At 41.0% G+C, this 24,011-nt stretch overlaps 1 protein-coding gene across 2 annotated transcripts in view; it reads right to left on the bottom strand.

Moving 5' to 3' along the window:
• The window catches only part of itgb1a (integrin, beta 1a), a 43,335-nt gene that overhangs the window by 16,538 nt on the left and 2,786 nt on the right, over positions 1-24,011 (bottom strand). For both annotated transcript variants that reach the window (XM_088919456.1, XM_088919455.1), the window contains exons 2-6: positions 4,436-4,502; positions 3,636-3,721; positions 1,912-2,131; positions 883-1,053; positions 5-243 (exon numbers count right to left, since the gene is read on the bottom strand). In XM_088919456.1, the coding sequence (XP_088775582.1) occupies positions 5-243; positions 883-1,053; positions 1,912-2,131; positions 3,636-3,721; positions 4,436-4,502 (783 nt within the window). The remainder of the gene's footprint in view (positions 1-4; positions 244-882; positions 1,054-1,911; positions 2,132-3,635; positions 3,722-4,435; positions 4,503-24,011) is intronic.

Here is a 24,011-nt window from a genome sequence, read left to right on the forward strand (position 1 = left end):
TTACACCACAGACAGCAACTTGCATTATGGCATCAAAACCTCCTTCAGGAGAATCCAGGTTTCCAGAAATTTGCTGTTGCCCTACAAGAGTATTGAACTGCTTCCCATCACTGGTGAGTTTGAGCACGTTCTTATAGCTGAAAGGACTAGTGCAATTATTTTCTCCAGTACAAGGATTCAGCAGCTTGGCTGGAGTCGTACTTATGTATGGCATAACAGTCTTCTCCACAAAGGACCCAAAACCTGGAAAACCAAAATATATTATTTCAAGAAACATCTTCCAGAGTCACAGTAGTTAAGAGCATGCAGTCTCTATGGAGATTTGATTTGCGGGATTTGAATATTAATTCAAAGTTCGTTCCTTATCAAAATGGGAGACAGAGCCATCTTGCACATTCTCATACAACTATGAAATATGTAATATTGTGACCTAAGAGCGATCATGAGCTTCACTGAATTTTGGAATGACATTTTACTCCATGATTTGCATTTAGATCTCTATAGCTACTGGTTTACTACTTGTATTATGGCAAAGAACAACCTGAATACTACAGATAAAAGCGAATCGTTATGTATTTTTAAGATAATGGTCCAGAAGCGAAAAACTTTCAGAACCACAAGATGGCAAAATTAAAATGGAGCAAGTCCTCTCACACAAAGTTAATGATGACTTGTATGTCTGGTACTCTACATTCTTAGATTCAACTGGGTTATGCTTTATAGTGTACATCCTGAATTCTGACTTACCATTAATAGCATTTATTCAACATTTCTGCACTTAAACAGTGAGTCCCTATCATTTTTGGTATGAGGCAATGTAAAATCATAATTCATATTGCACTACCAGGTCTATGATGAAAAATATTCTGTGTCAATTCTTACCAATTCTAAAATCAGAAGTAATTTTTGACATTTCATTCATCAGACTTGTTCCCAGGTTTTTGACATTTTCCAGGTCATCTTTCATGGAGAAAGACAGGTCCATAAGATAATAGAGATCAATAGGATAGTCTTCTGCTCTTTTGAACTTCAGCTTAAAGGACTGGGCTTCACCTGCAGGAGGAAAGCATAACGATACCTTGAAGAAACCTGATTTTCACTTACATTCTGCAAAAAAAATCACCAAACTTCACAAGAGATCAAATGTCTTTACAGATTTTAGAATGCAATCAACAGCAATTAGCTTAATACGTAAATATTTAGGTTTTTCATTTCATGTTGTGAGTAGGGCAACCCAGGACTGATTATTTGCAGACCATGTGTATTTCTGTGTTCAGATATATAGTCTTCAGTTCAAAATTGCTTTCAGGCAAGGACACAACTCTCTTGATAACATTAACTGTGTCTGTTAATCATAACAGTGCCTCACGTTTAACCCTTCAAGCCCACCTTCGCAAACTGGAAATAACAGAATATCCAAAGCACTGGAAATACACCTGGAAGGAGACATCAAAATAACCGCTCAAAAACAAAGCTATGATCAGACACAATATCACTATCGGGAAGAGAGGGAGCAAGCACACATTACACTGATTCTAATCTTTGAGCTTTTCTAAAGAAGCCTAGTTGTGAACACAGCTTTGCCTGTCTGATCATGATCTTTTAGGCTGCAAGAGCACATAAAACCAAGGAAGTAACAGTTTCCTTGGAATCAATGATTTTCTTGGAATTTCTCTGTTATTACAGTGCAGTTAAAACAAATCTAAACACAGAAAAACACTGGGTAACAACAGCAGTGCTTATTACAGCTCGACTTTCAGCACCAGAATGTATTCTATGACTTGCTGACTTCCCTGAGCAGCAATAGAAAGGTCAGATCATTATAAATGTTCTCCCAAACACAGTTCTGAAAACTGTCCACCCACTATCAGAATCTCCTATGCACTGGGAGGGGAGAACTGCAAAACTTACCAGATCGTAAATCCAAGGATATCTTCTGAGGCTGAATCTGAGTGATCTCCTCTGGCTCCAGCTTCTTTGAGCCCGGCTTACTCCGGTCAGTGACGGTCTTGTTCTGCAACACCCTCTGACCTCCCCGGGGGTTCTCAATCATAGTAGCTTGACAGCGCTTCTTCAGGGACTCCAGCTCGTCACACCTGGCAGAGGTCGGCTCTCCTTGTTTTAAGAAGTCCTGCAAAAGCAAGTGTCGGCTCACATTGTAAAATCACGGACAGACCTACTTGCTGTATCCTCAATCATGTAAATATATGCTGTGGGTACTGTGATATAATTGTCCCACTTGTTTTCAAAATTAGTACATTTTACAGTACAGTGTTATGTTCAGCAATATAGGGCCATTAATAGGAAAAAAAATGTAATCAAGGACTCTCAAACTGTTTGCATGATATTCAGCTTTGTAATAAGTGCATTCCTTCTGAGCTTTTATCTACCAAATACGGGCACTATGTTTCCAAAGGAAAGTTTTTTTTCCAACGTTACATGAAGCATCTTGACACCTACGAAGAAGAATGTTTCCTTATTAGGTATAAAAAAATATTCCACAATGTTCACAGACAGCAAGTTGTTGTTATAAAGGGCGGCCATCCAATTTTATTGCATAAGAAATAACAGAAAATGTGATCTTTGCAATTTATTCTTCGACAAACCAGTACCACAGATGTAATGGAAAAGAAATTGCTGGGGACAAAATTTGTCAATTATGCACAAAGACAAAAGTGCTTGGCTTTTGGTTCTCTTAATGCTCTTTGAGTAATATTCATACAAATCTTCATATATTGCCATGTTGATCACAGTGCAGATAGCACAGAAAAACATACTACAAAACCAAAATCACACTGCCAACAAAAACCGTTTAGCACCCTGGAAGATTTATAATGATACGTCATCTCCTTCCAAGTGATTTGATCTTTGGAAGATCAGGCGTAAGCTTTGCATGTTTGATGCAGATCTGTTTGTGACAGTAGTACTGTGCCTAACACCTGGGAGACCGTACAGAAACGTCTGGTGCCCAGCAGCAAGCACAGTACCAAAGGGGCATGATGTTCACAGACTGTAGAAAACAAGGTGGCAGTTTTATGGGGTATACAGATGGTACAGTACAATCATGGGTGATTCATTTCAACAACTACGACTCTTCCAAGAGGCTGCCTGTAGGCTTCCACAGGCAATCTGTGGTGGGATGAAAAAAAGTAAAGCAAGTTTTCACTTGCAGGGAACTCCTGGAAGAGTTCCGAGTGTACTGTTCACATCATACGCACAACAGAAAAGAAAGTTACCGGGCCATCTGAACCTCATGCGACAGTAAAAATCCTGCTTTACATCGTCTAAAAACTACTTTAGCAGAAATACGTAAATATTGTAACTTCAGCCACTATAAAAACTAACGGCATCGATCACGGTGACAGCATGAGTTAAAAACAGGCTGGGCGTGTTAACACCGGTCTGACTGAATCTGCCTCGGAACTGGAGTTTCGGGGCGATGGAGGGCGTTAATTACTCACACCTCAAGCCGCACGCTGCCACCCACACACATGGCATCTGAAAACATCCGTGCCGTTTACCTCTGCTGCAGGCGCAGCTATAACATCGTTATACCCCAGATACCTTATATCTGTACGCGCGCAACACGCGGAACTCCAAAGCAGCCATGCCATGGGTGACACTGAGAAACTTACGGGCTGGGTGCACCATCCACATTTCTCTCCAACTTGAATACATTCCCCACAGGACTTGGCGTTGGCCTTTATACATTCATTTCCCTCTAAAAAAAAAAAAAGGATAATAAGGACATTAGTAAAGGAAGCTATAATATCACATACCAAATACATTCAGCAAGGTAAGGCCTAACAGTCTGCAGCACTAATGAGTTGCTCAAAAGGATAAAGTACTGACAGATCCACCTGCTTTTAGAAAGATGAATACATTAATTAGTAATAAGTAAGTGGAACATGAGAATTTGTCATGAACTTTTAGCATTCTTTTTAAAGGGCAGGAACACTACACACTCAGGGAGTACTTAACATTCCCATGTTTAAAAAGAAATGGAAGTCCAGTTGTTGGCTCAGTTTTAGGGTTCACCCCTGAGGGATCCCAAAACAGCTCTCTGGCTCTAGAAACAGTGGTTGGGTCCTTCCGAATTTCAGCACATGGTCTCTCTTATGCAAATGACAGCAGCAATTTTCCTTAAGGGATTTTAACACGCACAGGGAAAACGGCTATCAGAAAGCCACCTTTCTGACACGTTTCAGAATTGAATTTACTGTACAGATCAATGTAATTGTTTTGCTAACCATTTCAATACAGAAGGTTCACACCACCACACTTTGATTCATAAATCTGTTACCACTTTTCAGTGTTGCTCAGCTAAAATAAAATCTTATACCGCCTATAAAGTCATAATTATTACAGAGCTAATTTATATTCTAAAAAGACTAAAACACTGGTGGTCCAAATTACTCTAGTATGGAAACTTTACCTTGCTGGGCATTGCTGTAACACAGGCATCCTATTAGCGTTGATATAAAAAGTAGCTTTAGATCCATCTAAAACAAAGAGAAAACAATATTAGGGATGCAAACAAATCAATAATTAGACATTACAGTCATTAAAAAAAGTCAGTAAGGAAACCAGTCTCAGAACCTCCGGAAAAGTTTATCTCACACCCCCCACAACTTCTCTTTCCCATTCATTCAGTTTATATAACCCAGTTTTAAAACTGATTCAGTAGAGAGTGCAACAGCTCTAGATCACAACCCTGTACAATACAGTAAATAAGTTATAGAAACCTAAAGCCTTGACATTCTCCAAACTTGGACTGCATTCATTCCAACACAACATTCCAGTAAGGCCTCAGAACAATTCTAAAACTGCAAGTTACGCTTCTGCCTTTGTGCTCATTGCGTTTCTGTTGGTGCATTAAGACCAAACCACCGAAATAGCCTGGGTTTACTCTGCTGGCGTTACCTTGATTTTGGTAACAGGCGTCAGAAGGACGTTTAAACAGTTGTCCTGCACATGGATTCCAGAATAGACTAAAGGCCATAGCAGGCAGGGAGCATCAACGTGCTAAAAGTGGCCAGGGCAGCCTAAAGAAAACCATTACTCCTGACAGAGTCCATTACACATACATGCCTGACCACTTGAGATGAAAATCTCATCACCTGACCGCTCTGGAATCTTTGCATACGAAGTATTAATATTAGGATGCAGAATAACTTTACTCTGAGTACCCTCAGAGCATCACAAGACAGGGACAGAGAGGCGGCCATGTTGCATTCTTTATCCCAACGCGGTTTATTGGACTTATCCAACAGTGTGCTCTGAGCACAGTCCCTCTGGGACAGCTCTAAACCCAGAGTTGCGCCTGATAATCTGGCTCAGTGTTGCGGGAGAATACAGCACTTTGCTGACTGACAAGGCCGTTTATTGACCAGCTGCTAATCTAAGGGGGGAGGGAACGATTCCCTTCTCAGGAAGGCCTTTCACCTAACAGAAACGCCACCTCCCACTTTGCTGTATTTATAGCAGGAGTGCACTATCACCCCACTGTGACCAGTCAAAGGGGGCACTCGTGCCCTCCTGCAAAACTGCACACAATGTCGGAGGACCTAACCTAAGGGGTGTTCGCACAAGTTAAATACCCTCATCTGTGAGCACAAGAAACCAAACTTTTAAAAGGTGGAGAAAACCAAGAAATGTTGTCAAACACACAAGACATACTAAGTGTTTAAAGTGACAGTGTTATTCCCAAAGAACAAAACCAGAAGGGGTCCATCCCTGTTAGCAATCCCTGTTACACATCTGGACAAGGTCTGATCAGTCTTACTGTTGTTAGCATTAAAAAAAAAAACATGGTGAAAAGAGTATTGAAAAATGACTTGCTCAAATTGCTAAGCTCTACCACAAACTTAAATGTTTTCACAAACGCATTATCGCACCCATATTTCAAACAGCAAAATCAGATTTGCATTTCCGCGATAATTATCAGCTTATTCTAAACATTTTTAGAGTCTTAGAACCATGCTTATGAGGCCTATCTTGTTAACACTTGTCCTGGATCCTACATAAATACGTCTACTGAAACTTGTTCAGACTAATACGCAATTATGTTGGGAAGTTGGAAATTTCAACCTACTGTAAAGGAATGAGGTCTTACTGTGTTAGGTCCCTTGGCCCGGATTCTTCCTACTGCTTTTAATGCTGACAATGCAGGATGTAAAAAGCTTACAGTAAATTCTCACAGTCTCACAGAAATTCATATGAACTTGTTGGTTTGATCAAAAGCTTGTAGTGTTCTTTTTTTTTTAAAGATGCAGAGGTCACTGTGATGAAAAAAACACCCCACTACACTACCACTCAATGGGTGTTAAAAAGCAGCACAAATTGTTTCCAGTTCTGATTCTGATCAAGTACAGTACTTCAATTTTGTCCAGCCTAAATATCTCAAGTTAGAAGGGATGGCTCTTCCGTGAACACTGAAGCCCCATTATGCATCTATGTTGAAGAACTCTTTATAACGTATACAAAACCAGCAGAGCTGTTACAGATAGAGCTGTTATTTCCCATGACAACACAAAAACAAAGGGGCATAAACAAAGGTTGCTGGCTGTCTATGAGATACAGAAGTGATGTTTCAAGTCCTAGAGCACCAGGAGGCTAGTTTTCACACAAAGGGCTACAGTGTAGCTCTAAGTGTGCTCTGGCAGAGGCAGAAAGGATGTTGGTATCTTACCTGCTGCACCACGTGGGGCAAGAGCAGTTATCAGATCAAAACTGTGCAAGCACGCCAGACCCCAGCTCTAACCTACAAGCTCTTTTAGTGCTTGACCGACGAGCTATTAACAAGCTGGATGATGCAAGCCCATTTGGAAGCTTGCTAAAAGTTTTAACTTAAAAAGTGTGCAGACCCAGTTCAGTTTTTTGTGTTGTCTTTACTTGCTCCTTTACCATATTTAGAAGTGCGATTTATCAATGAAGCAAGATTCACTGCAAAACCACTAGGAAATGTTTTCAGGGACTTGCAGTAATTTTAATTTGTTTTAAATTGCCATGGATAAATCAACTGTAGTTTTCAAACTAAGAAAAACAGCGCTCTCCTAGAACATGATACAGCTACCGTATGTCAGCATAATTTAACAGAATACATCAACTTGAAGCCTTCCTAAAGGTACTGAACTGATCCTTATTTGCTTCATTAACACACGTGCTGTAGACCACTTCAATCATTAAGCATGAGCTGGAGCAAAGACGTACAACCCAGGTGTCAAGGCTGAGTTCCTTTGCTCGATATTGGGACAGCAGATGTAGGAAAACTACATCTGTTCTTGCAATAACTGGTTGACCAGTAAGTGGCCCTCTTACCTCCGTAATCTCAAGAAAACAAATCCCATAAAAACAGGACAGGGAACACTGGAGTGCAGTAGCCGGCCTCCTTTGCCTGAGACTTTAAACTGAGGTGCCATTTTTTGTAAGAGCACGGGTGTTAGCCCCAGCACCCTAGCTAAATTACACTTCGCACTGCTCTAACTCTAACCCCCCTTCAACCCACTGCTCGCTTCCTTTCCTGATTGGTTCTGCCGCTCCGGACGTTTACATCAGCTTTCCCTTTGGCTGCCTCTCACCACCCCATTCCTGTAGGGTCGCAGCTCAGATCTGAACAGGTTTCTTCAATAACCATTGTTTATTCTTATCAGCTGAGTAATCGGGACAGCAATCCGTTTCCATTACTGGTTTATGCTGACGCACCACGGGAAATCCTTTTTTTTTCATGTTCCCCAGTCCAGGGAGCTGGGGCTGGAGTCATAATTTCCTCTGTACATTAACTAGTTTGTGACTAATGACAGACTGCCGAGCCCAGCAGTACGTAGAGAGAGAGAAATGATGCACGGTCTTGAGCGTGACTAAAAAGGGTCTGAGCGGCCCAGCATTCCTAAGAGACTGAATCTGTACGATCTGTATGCGGCCTCCCCTGCGTTACAGAAACCAGAACACAGAGCAGCACGTCTGTTGCCATATTTGGTGAGGCAAACACCCGGCCTCCTCTCAGCCACATTCCCCAGTTCCCCCCCCCGCCACCCCAACTCCCTTCATTACCAGTTTCCTTTGGCTACACAGCACATCCTGAACTCAGTTTACTTCAGCTTTCAACCAGGGGAGAACACGCAACGAGCTCGTATCCATGGCCTGGACATCTTCCAGCTAGAGAACACCTCAGCTGAGGGGGTGCTCGCTCCCCAGAGGGTGCCAGGCAACGCCTTAACGACGGTGCCGGCTTTCTTCGGGGGGGGGGTTTACTGTTGGCAGAGAGGCCGAGTCGCTGGTCACCCACAGCTGGTCCGGGCACACGTTTTGGTTCTTGGTATCCTTTCTTTACATTTTAACCTTTATTGTTTCTCGGACTGCTGGATTCAATGGAATTCAAAATGGCGGAAAGGTATCAGATAATTGCAGAGCTAATTATCCAAAAACAGTGGATGTTAATCAGATTGTGCAACAAAACCCCCACACTTGGAAAACCTGATTGTTCCATTTATGGGGGGGGGGGAGGGGGGGCAAGACAATTTTAAATTTAAATTTAAAACTTGATGGCCTTGACACTACATTTTCAAACTTGGTAACGCGTCAGCAGTTGGAGGGTATGCTTCAGTACAGCACAACCACATCGCTCAGCATTCGCAGAACCACTTCTGGAGAGCCGGCTACTTTTTCACGACCAATTTAAAAGCTCTCCCCCCCCGACGTTTAAGAGTGCAGCACAGCCGGCTGGGGTGACGTTCCACCCACAGCTTCTCATAACTAACTGCCCTCTGCTACCATCCCCCTCCTTGGCTGGGAACATCGCCCACATCACTGCTCAGTTCATTATCTGCCCTCGAGTACAAGGAACCACAGAGCCATGACATAATGGCCCTCTAACAAAAAAAAAGCATGAAGCGTGGCTGCAGTGTGATGTGAACAAGCTGCTCGGAAACTGGAGAACATTAAGGTCTCTGTGAACGGTCAGAGCAAGCAAGATATCCTTACTGCTCAAGTGCCTCCCTGCCTCTGTGATGTTCCTCACATTAGCTGGCTCTCTCTGAATCAGGAGACACTGACGATTACCAGCATTTCTCCTCGGCAAGATCCATATCCAACACAGAACCAAAATGTCAGTTATATCCCCCCCTTTACTTTTAAACACATCATGTTTGTAACAACAGCGTGTTACTATGCAAAAGAAATAAGCAGCAGGAATCTAACATTCATTTCCCCAATCCAAAGTTTCCCAAACACACAGAACTTCGAAAGAGCAAAGTGCTCTTGACTTAAGTGCTAGCAGGACTGCTGGTTATAAAGTTAATGGGGAAAAGCAATTATCTGGTCATTTCAAACTGGGGTCAAACACATTAAAATCAAACTGCTACCATTAGGTTATTCTGTACCCATCTAATAAAGACTGCTTGCACGGCTCTCAATATAATTAATAGTAATAATTGCTTACACTTATATAGCGCTTTTCTGGACACCACTCAAAGCGCTTTACAGGTAATGGGGACTCCCCTCCACCACCACCAATGTGCATACATCAACTATCAGTGGGGAGGAGAACAGAGTGATGAAGCCAGTTCATAGATGGGGATTACTAGGAGGCCATGATTAGTAAGGGCCAATGGGAAATTTGGCCAGGACACCAGGGTTACACCCCTACTCTTCTCGAGAAACGCCCTGGGATTTTTAATGACCACAGAGAGTCAGGACCTCGGTTTTACATCTCATCTGAAGGACGGCGTCTGTTTACAGTATAGTGTCCCCGTCACTATACTGGGGCATTGGGACCTACATGGACCACAGGGTGAGGGTGGCCCTGCTGATCCCATTAACACCTCTTCCAGCAGCAACCTTAGTTTTTCCCAGGAGGTCTCCCATCCAGGTACTGATCAGGCTCACATCTGCTGAGCTTCAGTGGGTTGCCAGTTGTGAGTTGCAGAGTGATATGGCTACTGGCTGTAAGCAGATTGTCAGTGCTGCATCATGGCAGTGCTAAACCATTTTAGATCACCGTACACAAAACCTTGTATTTGCTTCTCAAAAGCACTTTTATAAGACACATTTCATGTTAAGTGACTACTTAAACAGTAACCGTTTTTGGTCAACACCCAAAAACAAAATGGCAGTTATGGGGAGGGGATATCTCTGGTGACACAGAAGATACATTGAGACCATTTGGAAAGGAGCCCAGCTACCCACATACTGTACTGATAATCTTTCAAACACGCCATTCTTGGAACAGAAGGGTCATAGAGCAATTTCAAGCTTTTCGGATTTACCTGGACGTGTACTACACCCTCCAAGAAAACACTCACAAATTAGGGGCACAGCACAATCTAAAGGCTGAGCAAATTCTTCACGGCAACAGTGACGTGGGTTAATGAAACAAAACAATACCTTTTAGATTCACAGGCGCTGTCCCAGTTTCTGCTCTAAACTACAAGTTAACAGGCATACATGAATTTTAAAGCTATAGTTTTCATTTCAATAGGTTGCGGTTTTGTGCAAAAACATTCTGAGTGTGACGCAAATCTCCACGAATCACATTTTAAATGTTTGCCTTCATGCCAAAGAAACACTACTTACAAAACGACATTATCGCCATACATAAGCAGCAACCAAAGTTAACAAAAAAACGCAATCCATAAATACAAAGCTTCTTTTTTTACAAACCTATGGTTACCATGACAGCATAACTTTAAACATTTGTCTAAAAAATAAATGCAATCTTGAGAATCTTAATACACAAGGAGATAATATTTTCGCTATTGCATTAAAAATGTCATTTCCCCAAATCACAGCCTTACATTGACAATTACGACATAAAACCGCTTAAGCCCCAGTGAAGTTGTAGTTCCCGGTTTATGCCCAAAGCGTAACCTAAAACCTACTCAAAGATGAACTCCATCAAGCCTTTATAGTTCTGTACTTTCAAGCCACTGCCATAATAAAAGCCATTTCAAAAACTTTGAAATTTCTCTTGAAACCCTGGAATTTACAAGTTAAAACTGCTCTCCTTCAGTTGATTTTGAAATACCACTTCAAGTACTGAGCTTGGGGAGTGAAGAAAAGCACACATTTGGCAAACGGGTCGCTTTTCAAAGAAGGTACAAGAAGTGACTTCATTGCACCACAGTCATTTTCAGCTGTACAGCTTCTACAAGCGCAGTCAGCAGGCCTCGCCCTCGCCTCGGCGAGCCGGCCATCCCTTCCTCTGCTGGAAGTCAGGAAACGCTTCCTAATCACACAGGAAACCGCCCGCTCCTCGGGTCATCTGCTTCTATACAGCTGGGGCATTCAGCCCACTGTGTCAGAACTGCAGATGGGGGTGGGGGAGAGACGGAGCACATTTTATCTTCTAATCGATGATCTCATTAGACAAGAAGTTCATTTAAAGCAGAGGGAGATTAACAATAGGTTTTTGTTGCAATAAGTCATCTAAAAACTGATTTGGAGGGAAATAGCTGGAGAGCTGTAGTAGTTCAGGTGGGGAGCTGCGTCAGCATGCGTAGGCTGCAAAGGAACAAGTAACAGGTTTATTCCATGCTGAAAAGAGAAGAAAGAAAACGTTTCAGCCATGGAGCCTTTGATGGTCGTAGGCCGTTGACACCTGAAGAAGGCTCCACAGCCAAAACCTTGTGTTTTCTTTCTTCTCTTTTCAGCATAGAATAAACCTATTGTAGCTGGAGAGCTGTTTTCTACTCTATACGTTTTACTGGGTCACAGCTACTACATATATTATATGGATAAAGCAGAAAGCAATATTAACTTGTGCATATGAGAATTTACAAAGGTTAGGTAAAAAGCTTGAAATATCCAGCACCTGCTTTGACTTCTAGAAAGGTCTGCAGCCGGCGAGACGTGGAGGGACTCAGGCTGCTGTGCAGTCTTATCTCCGAGCTGCATTTGCAGCAACGCCATGAGGTCAGAACAGTACAGCACTGGGGGGGAATGTGTCCGCTGCGATTGACCTGGGAATCGTTCCAAACACCTCATGTTCTAACTATGAAGGCATCATCTGTGCACTGCAAAGCCAGCATATTTTTAAAGGCGCTTGTCAGACAAAGGAATAAAGTTCAATTAGAAGTTAATCGCCAACAGCCACCACAGCTAAAAATGCAGGTACACTACCAACCGGCCTCTCCTTCTCACGCCAATTCATTAATTCACTTCTGTACTGTCTTATGGAGGGGTAAATTCAATGAAACTTTGTCATTATACTAACATGGGTGCATAGTATAGTGAAAAGTGTTTCTCATTAGTCTCTCCGGTGCAGTATATATATAGAACAGCAGACAAGACAACAGACAGTAATACGAAAACAATAAGTGTAGACAACAGCATAGTGCCAGTGCACAATTGTCAAAAACTGAGCAAATACACTGAGAAACGTATACAAAAACGACAAAAACAGCGCAAAAGGAATACAGTGAACAGTGCAAAAATACGTCGATGATTAAATAGCACAACTAGTACAGTTTTAAGTACAATTTCATTCAGTTGTCGTGTATGTAGTGGTGTAGGAGTACAGTCATTGTGGGTACAGGAAGAAGTGAGGAGAGATGGGAGGGAGTGGGGGCATCACCAGTCACCAGTGGGGGGCTCTAGGGAAGAAGCTATTTTGGAGTCTTGTTGTGTGCGACTGGAGCGACTGGAACCTTCCACCATATGGTTGGGGGGGGAGGGGGGGGGGGGAGGCAAACAAGTTACGAGTGGGGTGAGTGGGGTCAGACAATTTTGGTGGATTTTTTCAGACTCCTGGTGTTGTAGATTTCCTGCATGGATGCTTCTTGCTGTTTTTTTTTAAATAAAACCACTAAGGGATAAATGTCATACAGGCCCATGCCAAAGTGTGCAACCTTCTTACACTTCAAACCGCAGGTTCTACTCCAGCAGCTGGAGATCTCAACCTCCAAACTGCACATCAGAAAAGAACCGCAAGCGCGACTGTACACTCCTCGACCCTGGAGCCAGCAGTCCAGGACAAGGGGAGAGACAACACTGGGGACTCTCCTCTGAAACAGTCAGCCTTTTCTAGAAAGTGAAGCCCATTGTGCCTGGCAGGAACGTTTACCCTGACCAGAGGAAAAAGTCAATCCCCTCAACAGCCTTGCGATCTCTCAGGGCATTAGGGTAAAAATGCGTTGCTTATAAGCTCCCCCCCCCCCCACCCCCCACTCAGTCAACATCTGTTCTTTCAGCATGCGGATTTCCAGTGGAGGCTGAAAGTGGGAGAGGCATCTCAAAGATCCTGAAAAACTAGTGAAAGATTCTTATTAACTTCAACATTTTAAACAGGGAGAAGGGGGGGGTAAATTGAAAGGTTTCACTTGTATTTAAAGCTTTCTTAGTAATTGCAGTCCAGTCAATTTGCCAGTAAATAGTGCATCTAGCTTCCTAATTTAAGACTGCTCACAGGTTCCATGTACTGTAATATCTCCCTGAAGAGTTTTTGCCGAGTTTGGAGCCCCCTGTTAACGATCTTTCATTTTCGTGAGCATGCAGCCATGGGACCACTCACTACACTTATGTACGTTAACTTCCAGATGGCAGTAACCAGTGTAACTTTCCAACCACTGGAAGATTGTCATGGAATAAGCAGTCGTACTTCCTACTTCCACCTATTTGTTCCATCTTACTGTCGCGGGAAAACAGAGTTGAGGAATTTTAAATGCCTCATTACAGCAACCCAGAAATGGCTTATCCATTTCTTTTTATAGACTTCGTGCTCAATGGGAACTACGTTTGGGCTCCCAAGTAAAACAAAGCGATCAGATGACGTATGTGGTATTTAAAACGTTCAGCCAGCCAGTATCGCCACGAGTTATGTCAGGATTGCTGTATTCTTACTTCCAGGAAACATTTACTATTGAATGCTTTCCAATGGCTTGAACTATCCTGCAAAAACACTAAACGTTTATCAGTCTGCTGTCTGACTGAAGCTGTATTGGGCCAAAGACAAAATGCCGTGGAAAAGGCGCAGCATGTATTTAAAACAGCAGGTCCAGGTGGTAGGAATTCTCTGCGAGGGGAGAGAAGGGTGCGGCTGGACTGTTTGTAACAAGACAGAGTACAGGGGATTGTACCTGCTGAAGACGGCTCGCCATTTACCGCTAGAAAACTGAAGTGCTTTTCAAAAATACTTTTCATTGCCCCCCAGGTTCTATACAGCAAATGCTGAAAATATTCCGCGCTAAGGATGACACATACCGTTACTAATGCAAGGAGGCTACCTTGTCCACCTAGCCCAAAGCAATTGTTACCAAAGTTTCATTCTGAAAAGGGCCACACTCAGGGCTTTTCTAAAGAGCTACAAAAACCAAAACTATATCAAAAATCAAATCTATCATAGTGTGAAAAAGTGAGAAATTACTATGCACTATAATAGGCAAAAATACACAATATCGCCGAAACAATAAATCTGATGTTTGGTCAAAGTGCATAACCAGAGCACTGAACTGACAAGCCTCCTTTTTACTTAGACCCCCTAACACAACATTACTAATTAATCACAAACGGATATTCGCAAAGTATGTGGACCAGCCACAGTACTCAATCAACTGGCTATAAAAATATTACATCTCCAACAAAAAAACACTGCATTTTCTGAAAAGGAGGACAATTTCAAATGTAGAGCACTGCAGATATTACTGCAGTAAAAACAACTTAAAAAAACAACAATAAATAGCTCAACAGGACAACAGAACACTTCTACTTACAGTATAATCCATACTGGTAGAAAATCTCTAATATAAGACTTAATGCTTAATTATCATTCCAAAATTACTCTAAAAAAAACTTAAACCATAACGGAATCGATACCAGTATACCTCAGTATTGCAAATGCTTCTTTTCATTTGTTAACTCCATAAAATCTCAGTGTGGTAATGTCACAATGCTGATCATTAAAAAGTACAGCAACTGGGCAATCTCATTACTTCCCCAGCTACAATTTGTCTCCACTAATCCTTTAAGTGTGCAAGCAGTTGTCTCCACAAGACATTCCATAAGGACAACTGATGCAAATAACATTCTTTACATCAATGCATCTAATGATCACTCTATCAAGCACTTATCAGTGAATGGATGATCAAGTAGTTCTCATCTCCTGTTAGAACTTCCAGTAAGAATGGCTGTCAACAAGAGGAGCCCATCATGTTTTTAGTTCAGCAGCTAACTGAACCTCAGTCGTTTATTAAAGGAAGTCAGAATTTCGGTTAAAAAAAACATGGCTAGGTACCTTGTTCCATACTTGTTCCACTTGAATCCTCTGGGTTTTGTTTCACAGCTGATTCGGGAGATCACAGGACTGATTTTGACCATGCCTTTGAGGATTTAGAAATATCTAATCATGTTTCTTCTGTTCAAGTTTAAAACTACCCATTCCTTTTACCATACCATTACAGAACACTTTTCAGCCCAGGGATGCAGCTACTGTAGCAGCTCCTCTCTGAACCAACTCCAGAACAGCAATCATGGTTTTAAAATGAGCAGTCGCTGCATTTATATTCCTGGTGTACTGGACTTAATATGGTCGGTCCAAACTTTGACTTTTCCTTAAAACATATTTGAACGAGCTTATTATACAATAAAAAAAAGAAGTGGGGCTTTTTCAAAAGTATTGATCAGAAGGGTTGAGACGAAAAAATACACCAATTTTTGTTTACGAGTTTATGTTACTGAAAACTGAAAAAAAAGTGTTTTATTTACATTTAACTTTGAGACGTACATGTTTTTTAAAGAGCTAATCTGAATACCCTTTTTCCTATATAATATCCACAATATCCATTTATTAAAACGTTGAGCTTCATCTATCATTGGTTGTATCAATTGCTTGTCGGAGAGGTGGAATTTTTTTACATTACCCCAATTATTTTCCATGGCTAATTTTTGTTTTACTGAACATTTTCTTTGTTCTAGCAACTTAATCATATGTAATAGCAGGAGTACAAATTAAGCACCAGCTTCTTTCAGAAGCGTGCTATTTAAATTCAACAAACACCAATTATTAACTTTAATTACAGTAATCTATTACTTTTCCACATTTCAGAACGCACAAGATACAAGGCACTACCCACTATATAAAACCGTACTCTCCACACTCGGTTAGGTTAACGAGTATCACAAGATCAATGGGGACTTTGGTCTCCTTAAGGGTGTACTCATCTTGGCATTACTAATTATTTCTTCATTAATTATCTTAGGATCAAGATTACCATCCCTTCATTTATGCACACTGCCATGTGCTCGCCAATGACCAAGTAGTAATAATCACAGTTTAATGCCTTGTTCCCAGTTACTGACACCGCCTGCAGAAGAAACCTGGTCTTTCCTGGGGGTGTCCCATCCAAGCACTGACGAGGCGAATCTGGATTTTTTTTAAAGTTAAAATTAATATCTGCAGGCTGTTTTTAAAAATACAAAAACATAAATCTTTTTTCATTAGGTGGTTATCTTATAATGTGCACACCTGGGCCTGATGCAGGTTACTTGAATAAACCTATGCCTTTTTTTAAAATCAGAAGGGAATAATTAGTATTTGCCATCAAGCAGATGTAGGCTAATTAGAAACATCTCTTAATATAGTTCAGTTTCTTCTCTAGAACTGGTTATTATGTAGATAAAGCAATGTATTCATGACTCTATCCATCTGAACAACTATAATACAAGATTTGCTACTGACATTTTGAAAATGTTTCTTAAAATGTTCATATATTAACTTTTGTGATTGAGACTGTGAGATTGAGATTGTGATTTATATTACGGTGTGTTCTTTGTTGAAGGCCCTTTAACATACTCTCTCTGCAAAACCAATATACCATAATTGCAATAGTTAATACTGCAGTTCTGTTTCTTTCCATGATACGCTCATGTGACTGTCAATACATTTACAAAACTGTAAAAGTGAACATACAACTGTATTAACTGTCAAAGGGACAAATGCTAAAACACATGAAAAGGCTTGGTATCAGTAAACCTCACAACTTGCAAAGCACCACTTCCCAGTCACCATACTGCGACAATGGTTTAGAAATTCTTGTCTAGAGAGCAAAGCCCAACACCACCACTTACAACAGCAACCTGACTTTCTTTAGACGTCCACTACTGACCAGACCTGGCCTTGCTTAGCTTCTGTGTTCTGACGGGACAGGATGCAAGGTGGCAATACCGACACTCACAAATTTTTTTTTTAAGTTTGTTAAATGTGACTACCTCACATGTCAAAAAGCTCACTCCCCATATTTTTCTATCCTTTATTTCATTCTGTTGATGTATGTTTTTGCATATCTAGTGTTGTTTTGCACATTACCTGTTACCTTTTGTTGTTTTGCACATTGCCTGTTGTCTCTGTCTTTCTTTTATCATACAATTGTATTGTTCTTGTTGTTGTTTTTTTGTACTACGTATCGTCTGAGAGCTAGCTAAATAGCATTTCGTTATACCATATACCTGTATATGAGTATAATGACAATAAACTTGAAATTGAACTAAATCAAGGAAGCTGCCAAAGATAGCCAAATTGCTGAAAGGCGTTCCAGAGCACTGGTGCCCCAACCAGAGTGAGGTCCCACCCTGGACTTTCTGGCTAGACTGCAGGATGCTGCAACTTTACCAGGATAAAGCTGCTTTCTGAAGATGGATGTGCGACCCTATTACTGCATGGAAGCTTGCATGTTTTAGAAAAGACATTAATGAAGATAAGCACCACATCTATCCCACAAAAACTAAAGAAAAAGCAACTTTTCTACAAGCTGTAGATTGAAAGCGGTTAGTAAAAACTGTTTAACATTCAGTAAGTTGATCTTGCGGTGTAAATCTTTCAAAACAAAAAGAGCCACTTGAAAACTGGTACGCTGGAATTAAATACAATAAAGACGTATTAATGTTTAAATGTTATCTCATTTGTACAATCGTTAAATAGCAAATGTGCACAGAGGATAACTTTCTGAAAGGCTTCAATGAGAACCGTGTGCATTAATGAAAAATGCCCCAACACCAAAAATGCAATGCATAAAAATAATCGCAATCATTTATAGAAGTTTATTATCCCAGCTCTGCAACGACGTCTGCAATCCTAACTCAGAAATTTGATTTTGCTGGACAGCAATTCTCTTGGCCGCTCTTTAATGACAGATCAGTCACGGGTTTGAGATGCTCTTTGTAAATCCTCTTCTGATGCATTTACCATCCTTTCTGGCTTTCACATCAACAGACTAATTTACCTGATTCATGCAATTCCAATTGCATTTTGGTAAACAGCAAAGCAAATGGACACCAAATGGAGCCGACAGTGAACCAAAGTCATCACTGGAAGAATTTTCTATAAATAGAAGTATTTTTCAGACACCTCGTGCCAAATGTTTTGTCTAAGCGCCAATGTGGTTAGCTGAACTACTACAGACTAGAAATGTTAAAAATGAAACCTAAGAGCCATCACCGAGTTAACCAAAATAAAACATTGTTGCTTTTCGGAAGCCACAAAACCAGACATGCAGATTCTCCCTCAATAAGACTCAACGCATGGGTCCAGTCTAACTCTTAGTCTGCTGATTCAGGTGATACAGCTCTCGTTTGCTTTATATCTGCCAAGAGCCCTGCCCGAATCCATTAGAGACTCGACGTCCGTCATGATTTTTAATACTTGCCTACAGACCTCTCATTACAATCGTACTTTAGTGCTACTCTGGCTTTTAGTCAGTGTGCTTATCTCCTTCAATTACATGAATACACAGAGCTCCTCATTTTTTGAAAAATCTATCACAACTTTCACTGAGAGACATTTTACAGACACAAAACTGATTTATTATTCCTGCACCAAGAACAATTTGAATCATTGAAGGTTCAGAAGTGACTCCATAAAAGGCACCACAGCCCCCATGTAGGCACTGCAGGTAAAATGGTACAAATGCCCTCTCATCGACAAGAGGGCTTTGCATTTCCAATCTGAAAAAAGATACAGTATAAAGTGTTCATCCACTGGGTTTTGACACATTAGGGGTTTTATAAAGTATATGGTCAGGTAATAATAAACAGACTAATTTAGAGTCCTCCATCTTCTGTTGGACTTATTGCCAGGTTTTTGTAAGAACTGTTGTGCCTGTCTTGGCAGCAGAAAGAGATTCTTCCCTGTTTCGTTTGGAAGCTTCTGTGCTAAATCCTGCTGGACGCTCTGGTCCTGCTGTGATACACCAGCTGCTTCCTCAGCAGTCTACAATAAACAATTCTAACTTGCGTTTTTCTCTTCCTAGTATGGCCTCCTGTTGAGGGAGAGCACAGCTTCATCTGTCACTTTGAAAGCAATAAAGATCAGTCTTGTGCACGAATGCTCTATAAGGCCCTGGAACTAGCTGCATAGGCCTATATCAAATTGATACAGCCCATCAAAAAATAAAGCACCGACTATTTGCAGGATAAAACTGTGCTTTATCATGATCTCATCTCAATTTTTGCAGATTTAAAGTTAATTAACCAAAGACATTTGATCACATTTCTATGTTAAATGTGAAAACAGATGAGTCTCAATTTGCATTTTCGCTGTAAATCATTAATCCTTTTCCGCATTTCCACAGAAGTCAGTTTATGATGGAAGCCGACATCTGTGAAGTCACCAAGGCTGTAGAAGAAAATAGCTTCTCCAATAAAAAGGAAAGTATTACTTTTTTAAAACTCTTGGATCGGGACTGCCCAAATACAAATACAGAAAAGCAAAAAATTGGGTTTTAAAATGGGCTGCTAAGGAGAAACTATTAACCTTGCTTTTTTCATCCAACCTGTAACACAAGGGTGAAAAGAAATAGAGAGCTTTTCCGCAATCAGAAAAACTGACACTTTCTTAATATAGTATTAAGACGCCCGGCAAATTCCTCAACAGATCATGTGATTTAATACCAGATTTTAAATTATCATGACAACCTATCCAACCTTAGAGCAGGACCAGAGTTTCCTGAATAATAACCTCTAGCATTACAGTCAACTAATCTATAGTTCCTACAGAGTGTTAAATGTGTAAAGGAGCATTTCAGTAAGATCTGGAGCCATCTTCAAACCTATGTACAGATTTAGAGCCTGCTAAATTACTCCAACTGTGGTGTCCCATTGTAAGAAATTCAACTCAATTTGCTGGAAGCATGTTTTGGCAGCCAGATTACAGCCATGTATCTAGTACATCTCTACTAACTTTACACACCATGTTGTTCTAGTTTTGCCTATTCTTCTTTGCAGATGCGCTCAAGCTCTCTCAAGTTGCGTGGGGATTTCTTCTGGATAGCAGCTTTCAAATCTTTCCATAGATTCTCAAAAGGATTCAAGTCAGCACTTTGGGCTATTCAAGGACATTCGCTTGATTATTCTTAGACCACTTCAGTGTAACTTTTCAGTCATGCTGAAAGATGAAGTTTTAACCCTGCTTTAGAAGTGAAGCAGATTTTCCTTTAAGATCTGCAAGTACTTTGCTCCATCTATGTTCTCATTAAGCTTCCCAGTCCCCACGAATGAGAAACAGAAGTATAACAAAATGGAACAAGTAATAGGTTTATTCCATGCTGAAAAGAGAAGAAAGGAAAACTTTTCGGCTGTGGGGCCTTCTTCGAGTGCGAGACCCAAGACGCTATTTCCTTTCTCCTCTTTTCAGCATGGAATAAACCTTTACTTGTTCCTTTGCAGCCTACGCATGCTGACGCAGCTCCCCACTTGAACTGGTATAACATAATGCTGCCACCACCACACATTAAGATGGGGCTGAATGAGTGATGTACTGTTGGGAATGAGTCAGATGTAACGCTTTGTGTTTAGATCAAAATCCTCAGGTTTTATCTCGCCTGACCACAAAACCTTTTGCCACATGTTTGCAATACCACTTAGGTGCTTTGTTTTAAGCCCTGTGTGGGATACAAGATGAGAAGATTTCTCGGTTCCATACACTACCCTTTGTGGTGTGACTGGGATATTACTAATTGATGTACATTTTCTCCCATCTTGACTTCTGAACTTCGTTTCTCTTTCACAGCTGCCTAGGGCCTTCACCATTTTGGAAGGGCAGCCTGATCTATACACTGTCTGGGTGCCTTCTGCTTCTTAATGATCGACTTCACCATGCTCAAAGACACAGGGTCTTTGAAATGTTTTAACATCTTCTACTGATCTTTGCTTTTATACAGCTCTGCCCCCGAGATATTTTGAAAGGTCCTGGGGTCTGCGTGGTTGAGTATTTAAATTCACTACTTGCCTGAGGGATCATACAGAAGGAGGTGGATTCATTCTGCAGTCATGTGAACCACTATCCTGGCACACAAACAGAGGCTGCTCAGCTAACTGTATGGCTCATTAAAGCAATTTCATGCACATCAATTTTGGTTTGCCACAGCAAAAGATTTAAAAAATATTGCAATCAGGACTTGCCCATCTTTCTTTTTGCTTTGAACATGTGGAGTAGGTTGTGTATATAACAAATATCAATGGCTACTACAAAGTAGCAAACTTACACTTATATGGCGCTTTTTGGACACTCCACTCAAAGAACTTTACAGGTAATGGGGACTCTCCTCCATCACCACCAATGTGCAGCATCTACCTGGATGATGGAACAGCAGCCAAAGTGCGCTAATACGCTCACCACAAACCAGCTATCGGTGGGGGAGGAGAACAGAGTGATGGAGCCATTTTCTAGATGGGGATTATTAGGAGGCCATGATAAAGGCCCAGGGGGTGATTTGACCAGGACACAGGGGTTAAAACCTCTACTCTTCTTGAGAAATGACATAGAATTTTTAATTACCACAGAGAGTCAGGACCTTGGTTTTACATCTCATCCGAAGGACAGTACCACTTTTTTTACAGTATAGTGTACACATTAGTATATTGAGGCTTTAGGAACCACACAGACTGCAAGGTGAGTGCTCCAACATATACACTGTATAGCACCAACACGAGAAAGGGTCTAAATACTTTTGCAAGGCACTGTATAAAAAATGAAGACTAACATGCAAAGGATTAATAAAAAAGTATATTATCTCTCGCTAACAACAGGCAAGGTGTTGAAATTGCATTTCCCCCAGTTTATAATGGGACAATGGCAGGCAGAGACCACATTGTGTGTAAGATGCCTTACAGTTTGGAATAAGGCTTGTTAAACCACCCAGTAACAGTGTCCCTGGTGAGCAACGCACTCCGCGTGTGAAGGCGCCCTTCCTATCGTTTTTAACTCAATGGGTTCCTAGAAGAGGATGGGTAAAAAAGTTAACAAGACCTCTGGATTAACAAATCACCCTTTCGTAGAGTTTACTTTTAGCTGCTCCCATAAACCTAGCTGATCCAGAATGGCTCGGAGCTTTTAATTTAAATACTTACAAGGTTTCAAATCTAATAGACTTAATAGCTCAGTAAACTGCTGAAGATATCAAAGGACAGACAAGCCACATCCATGCTCCCTATCATGCTGGATCTCAGCTGCAACAGTTTAGCATTACCCATAAGGGTATGTGTCTGTGCACAAGAGAAAGGTCTTATTTACAGAGAGATGTGCATTACAGCAAACTGTGACAATTTGGAACATGTTTCAAGTCTGTTTTAATCACTAAAGGTAAAGTAACCTGCCTGGGGGGAACAGGCAATTTGAATTTAAACAAAGAAAAACGCAGCTATAAGGCACAGCACCACTACCGTTTAAGGGGCACAGCCCTTTTCTCCTATATCAACACACTTCAGCTGAGATCCGTTTGGTCCAAAAGGGCTAAAAGTGCAGCCTTCTTGTGTACACATGCACGCACACGCACTAAGACAGACAAACCAAACTAGGCAAGTGTGTACATGGCACAGAAGGGGGCTGAGCAGACTGGGAAACTGTTCATAAACCAGATGACTTTCCCAGCCCCCCGTCCAGCTCCTATCCTGGATGTATGTTCTCATCTGTTCAGCTGCCAGTGACTCACAAGGCTCGAGGTCTACAGCACCCAGCAAGCAGCATCGCGCATCAATTCCTTTAATTAACATACAGCCACTGACATACAGACGCCCCTCTCAGCAACACAGGACGGGATCTAGATTTTCTTACAAGAAGGACAAAAACACCCCTTGAAATGGAAAAAAAATAGCAGTGGATGGATTTCAGAAGAGTGCTTTATCCATTACCAATGCTTCTGATGTCAATAAAATCCTTGGCCAGAAAAGACCATTTTACATCAATAGCAGCTGATCAGAGAAATTATTATGAGGGGAAAAATGTTGCCTATAATGAAAGAACAAAGGGGAACAAATATCTAGCTCAGACTGATCAGATTATCCTGAAAACGATACACTAATCTTTCCTGCTAAAAGAAAGGTGTCTGGGCAGGAAGGAGAGAAATTAAAGACATTTTATGATGTGTTAATTTTTATGAACACGTTCTTTTATTTCAATAAAGCCATTTCTGCCCAATGTCATGTAATGAATGATCAATTATTCACACCGATTCGTCTGAAACCTTTTTTGATACTGCCCTTGTCTAGTGCGTTGCGTTTCAGAGGCCTTGATTCACTTAGACAGTGGTATCAGTCTGAAAGGAGAACTAGATTAGATTAAAGGCCCAGACAAGAACTACAGAAATCCCTGAAAAGAAATTGATAACCACAGCTAGGATGAGGACAGAAGCTAGATTTATTGTGCTGTCTAAACCCACACAAATCCCCTGGGGACTGTCTTGTAACTCCATAAATTGTACGACTCACTTTCTTTTTCAGTTTCATCATTTGGTTGCAAATGATCACATGCCATCCCATTTGTTACTACAGAAATCATAACCTTTCATAGTCCCCTAAATCCTTCTCTCTAATCAAAAGATAAACATAAGAAATGTCTGCTTTCTTCACTGTGTTAAAGGCACTATGAAAAGTCTGTCTCACGACAACCAATGCCCTTCAAGATATTGGGTCAAAAACGGCAAAACAGAAGACTGGCTTTTAATAGTTTCAGTTAAAGAAGTCAACCGAAAAAATATATAATAAACATTAAAGAGGAAATAAATTCAATTTTTCACTCCTACAGTAAACAA

This window comes from Atractosteus spatula, chromosome 6 (genome assembly GCF_055471065.1).
Source record: "Atractosteus spatula isolate fAtrSpa1 chromosome 6, fAtrSpa1.hap1, whole genome shotgun sequence".
NCBI lineage: Eukaryota > Metazoa > Chordata > Actinopteri > Semionotiformes > Lepisosteidae > Atractosteus > Atractosteus spatula.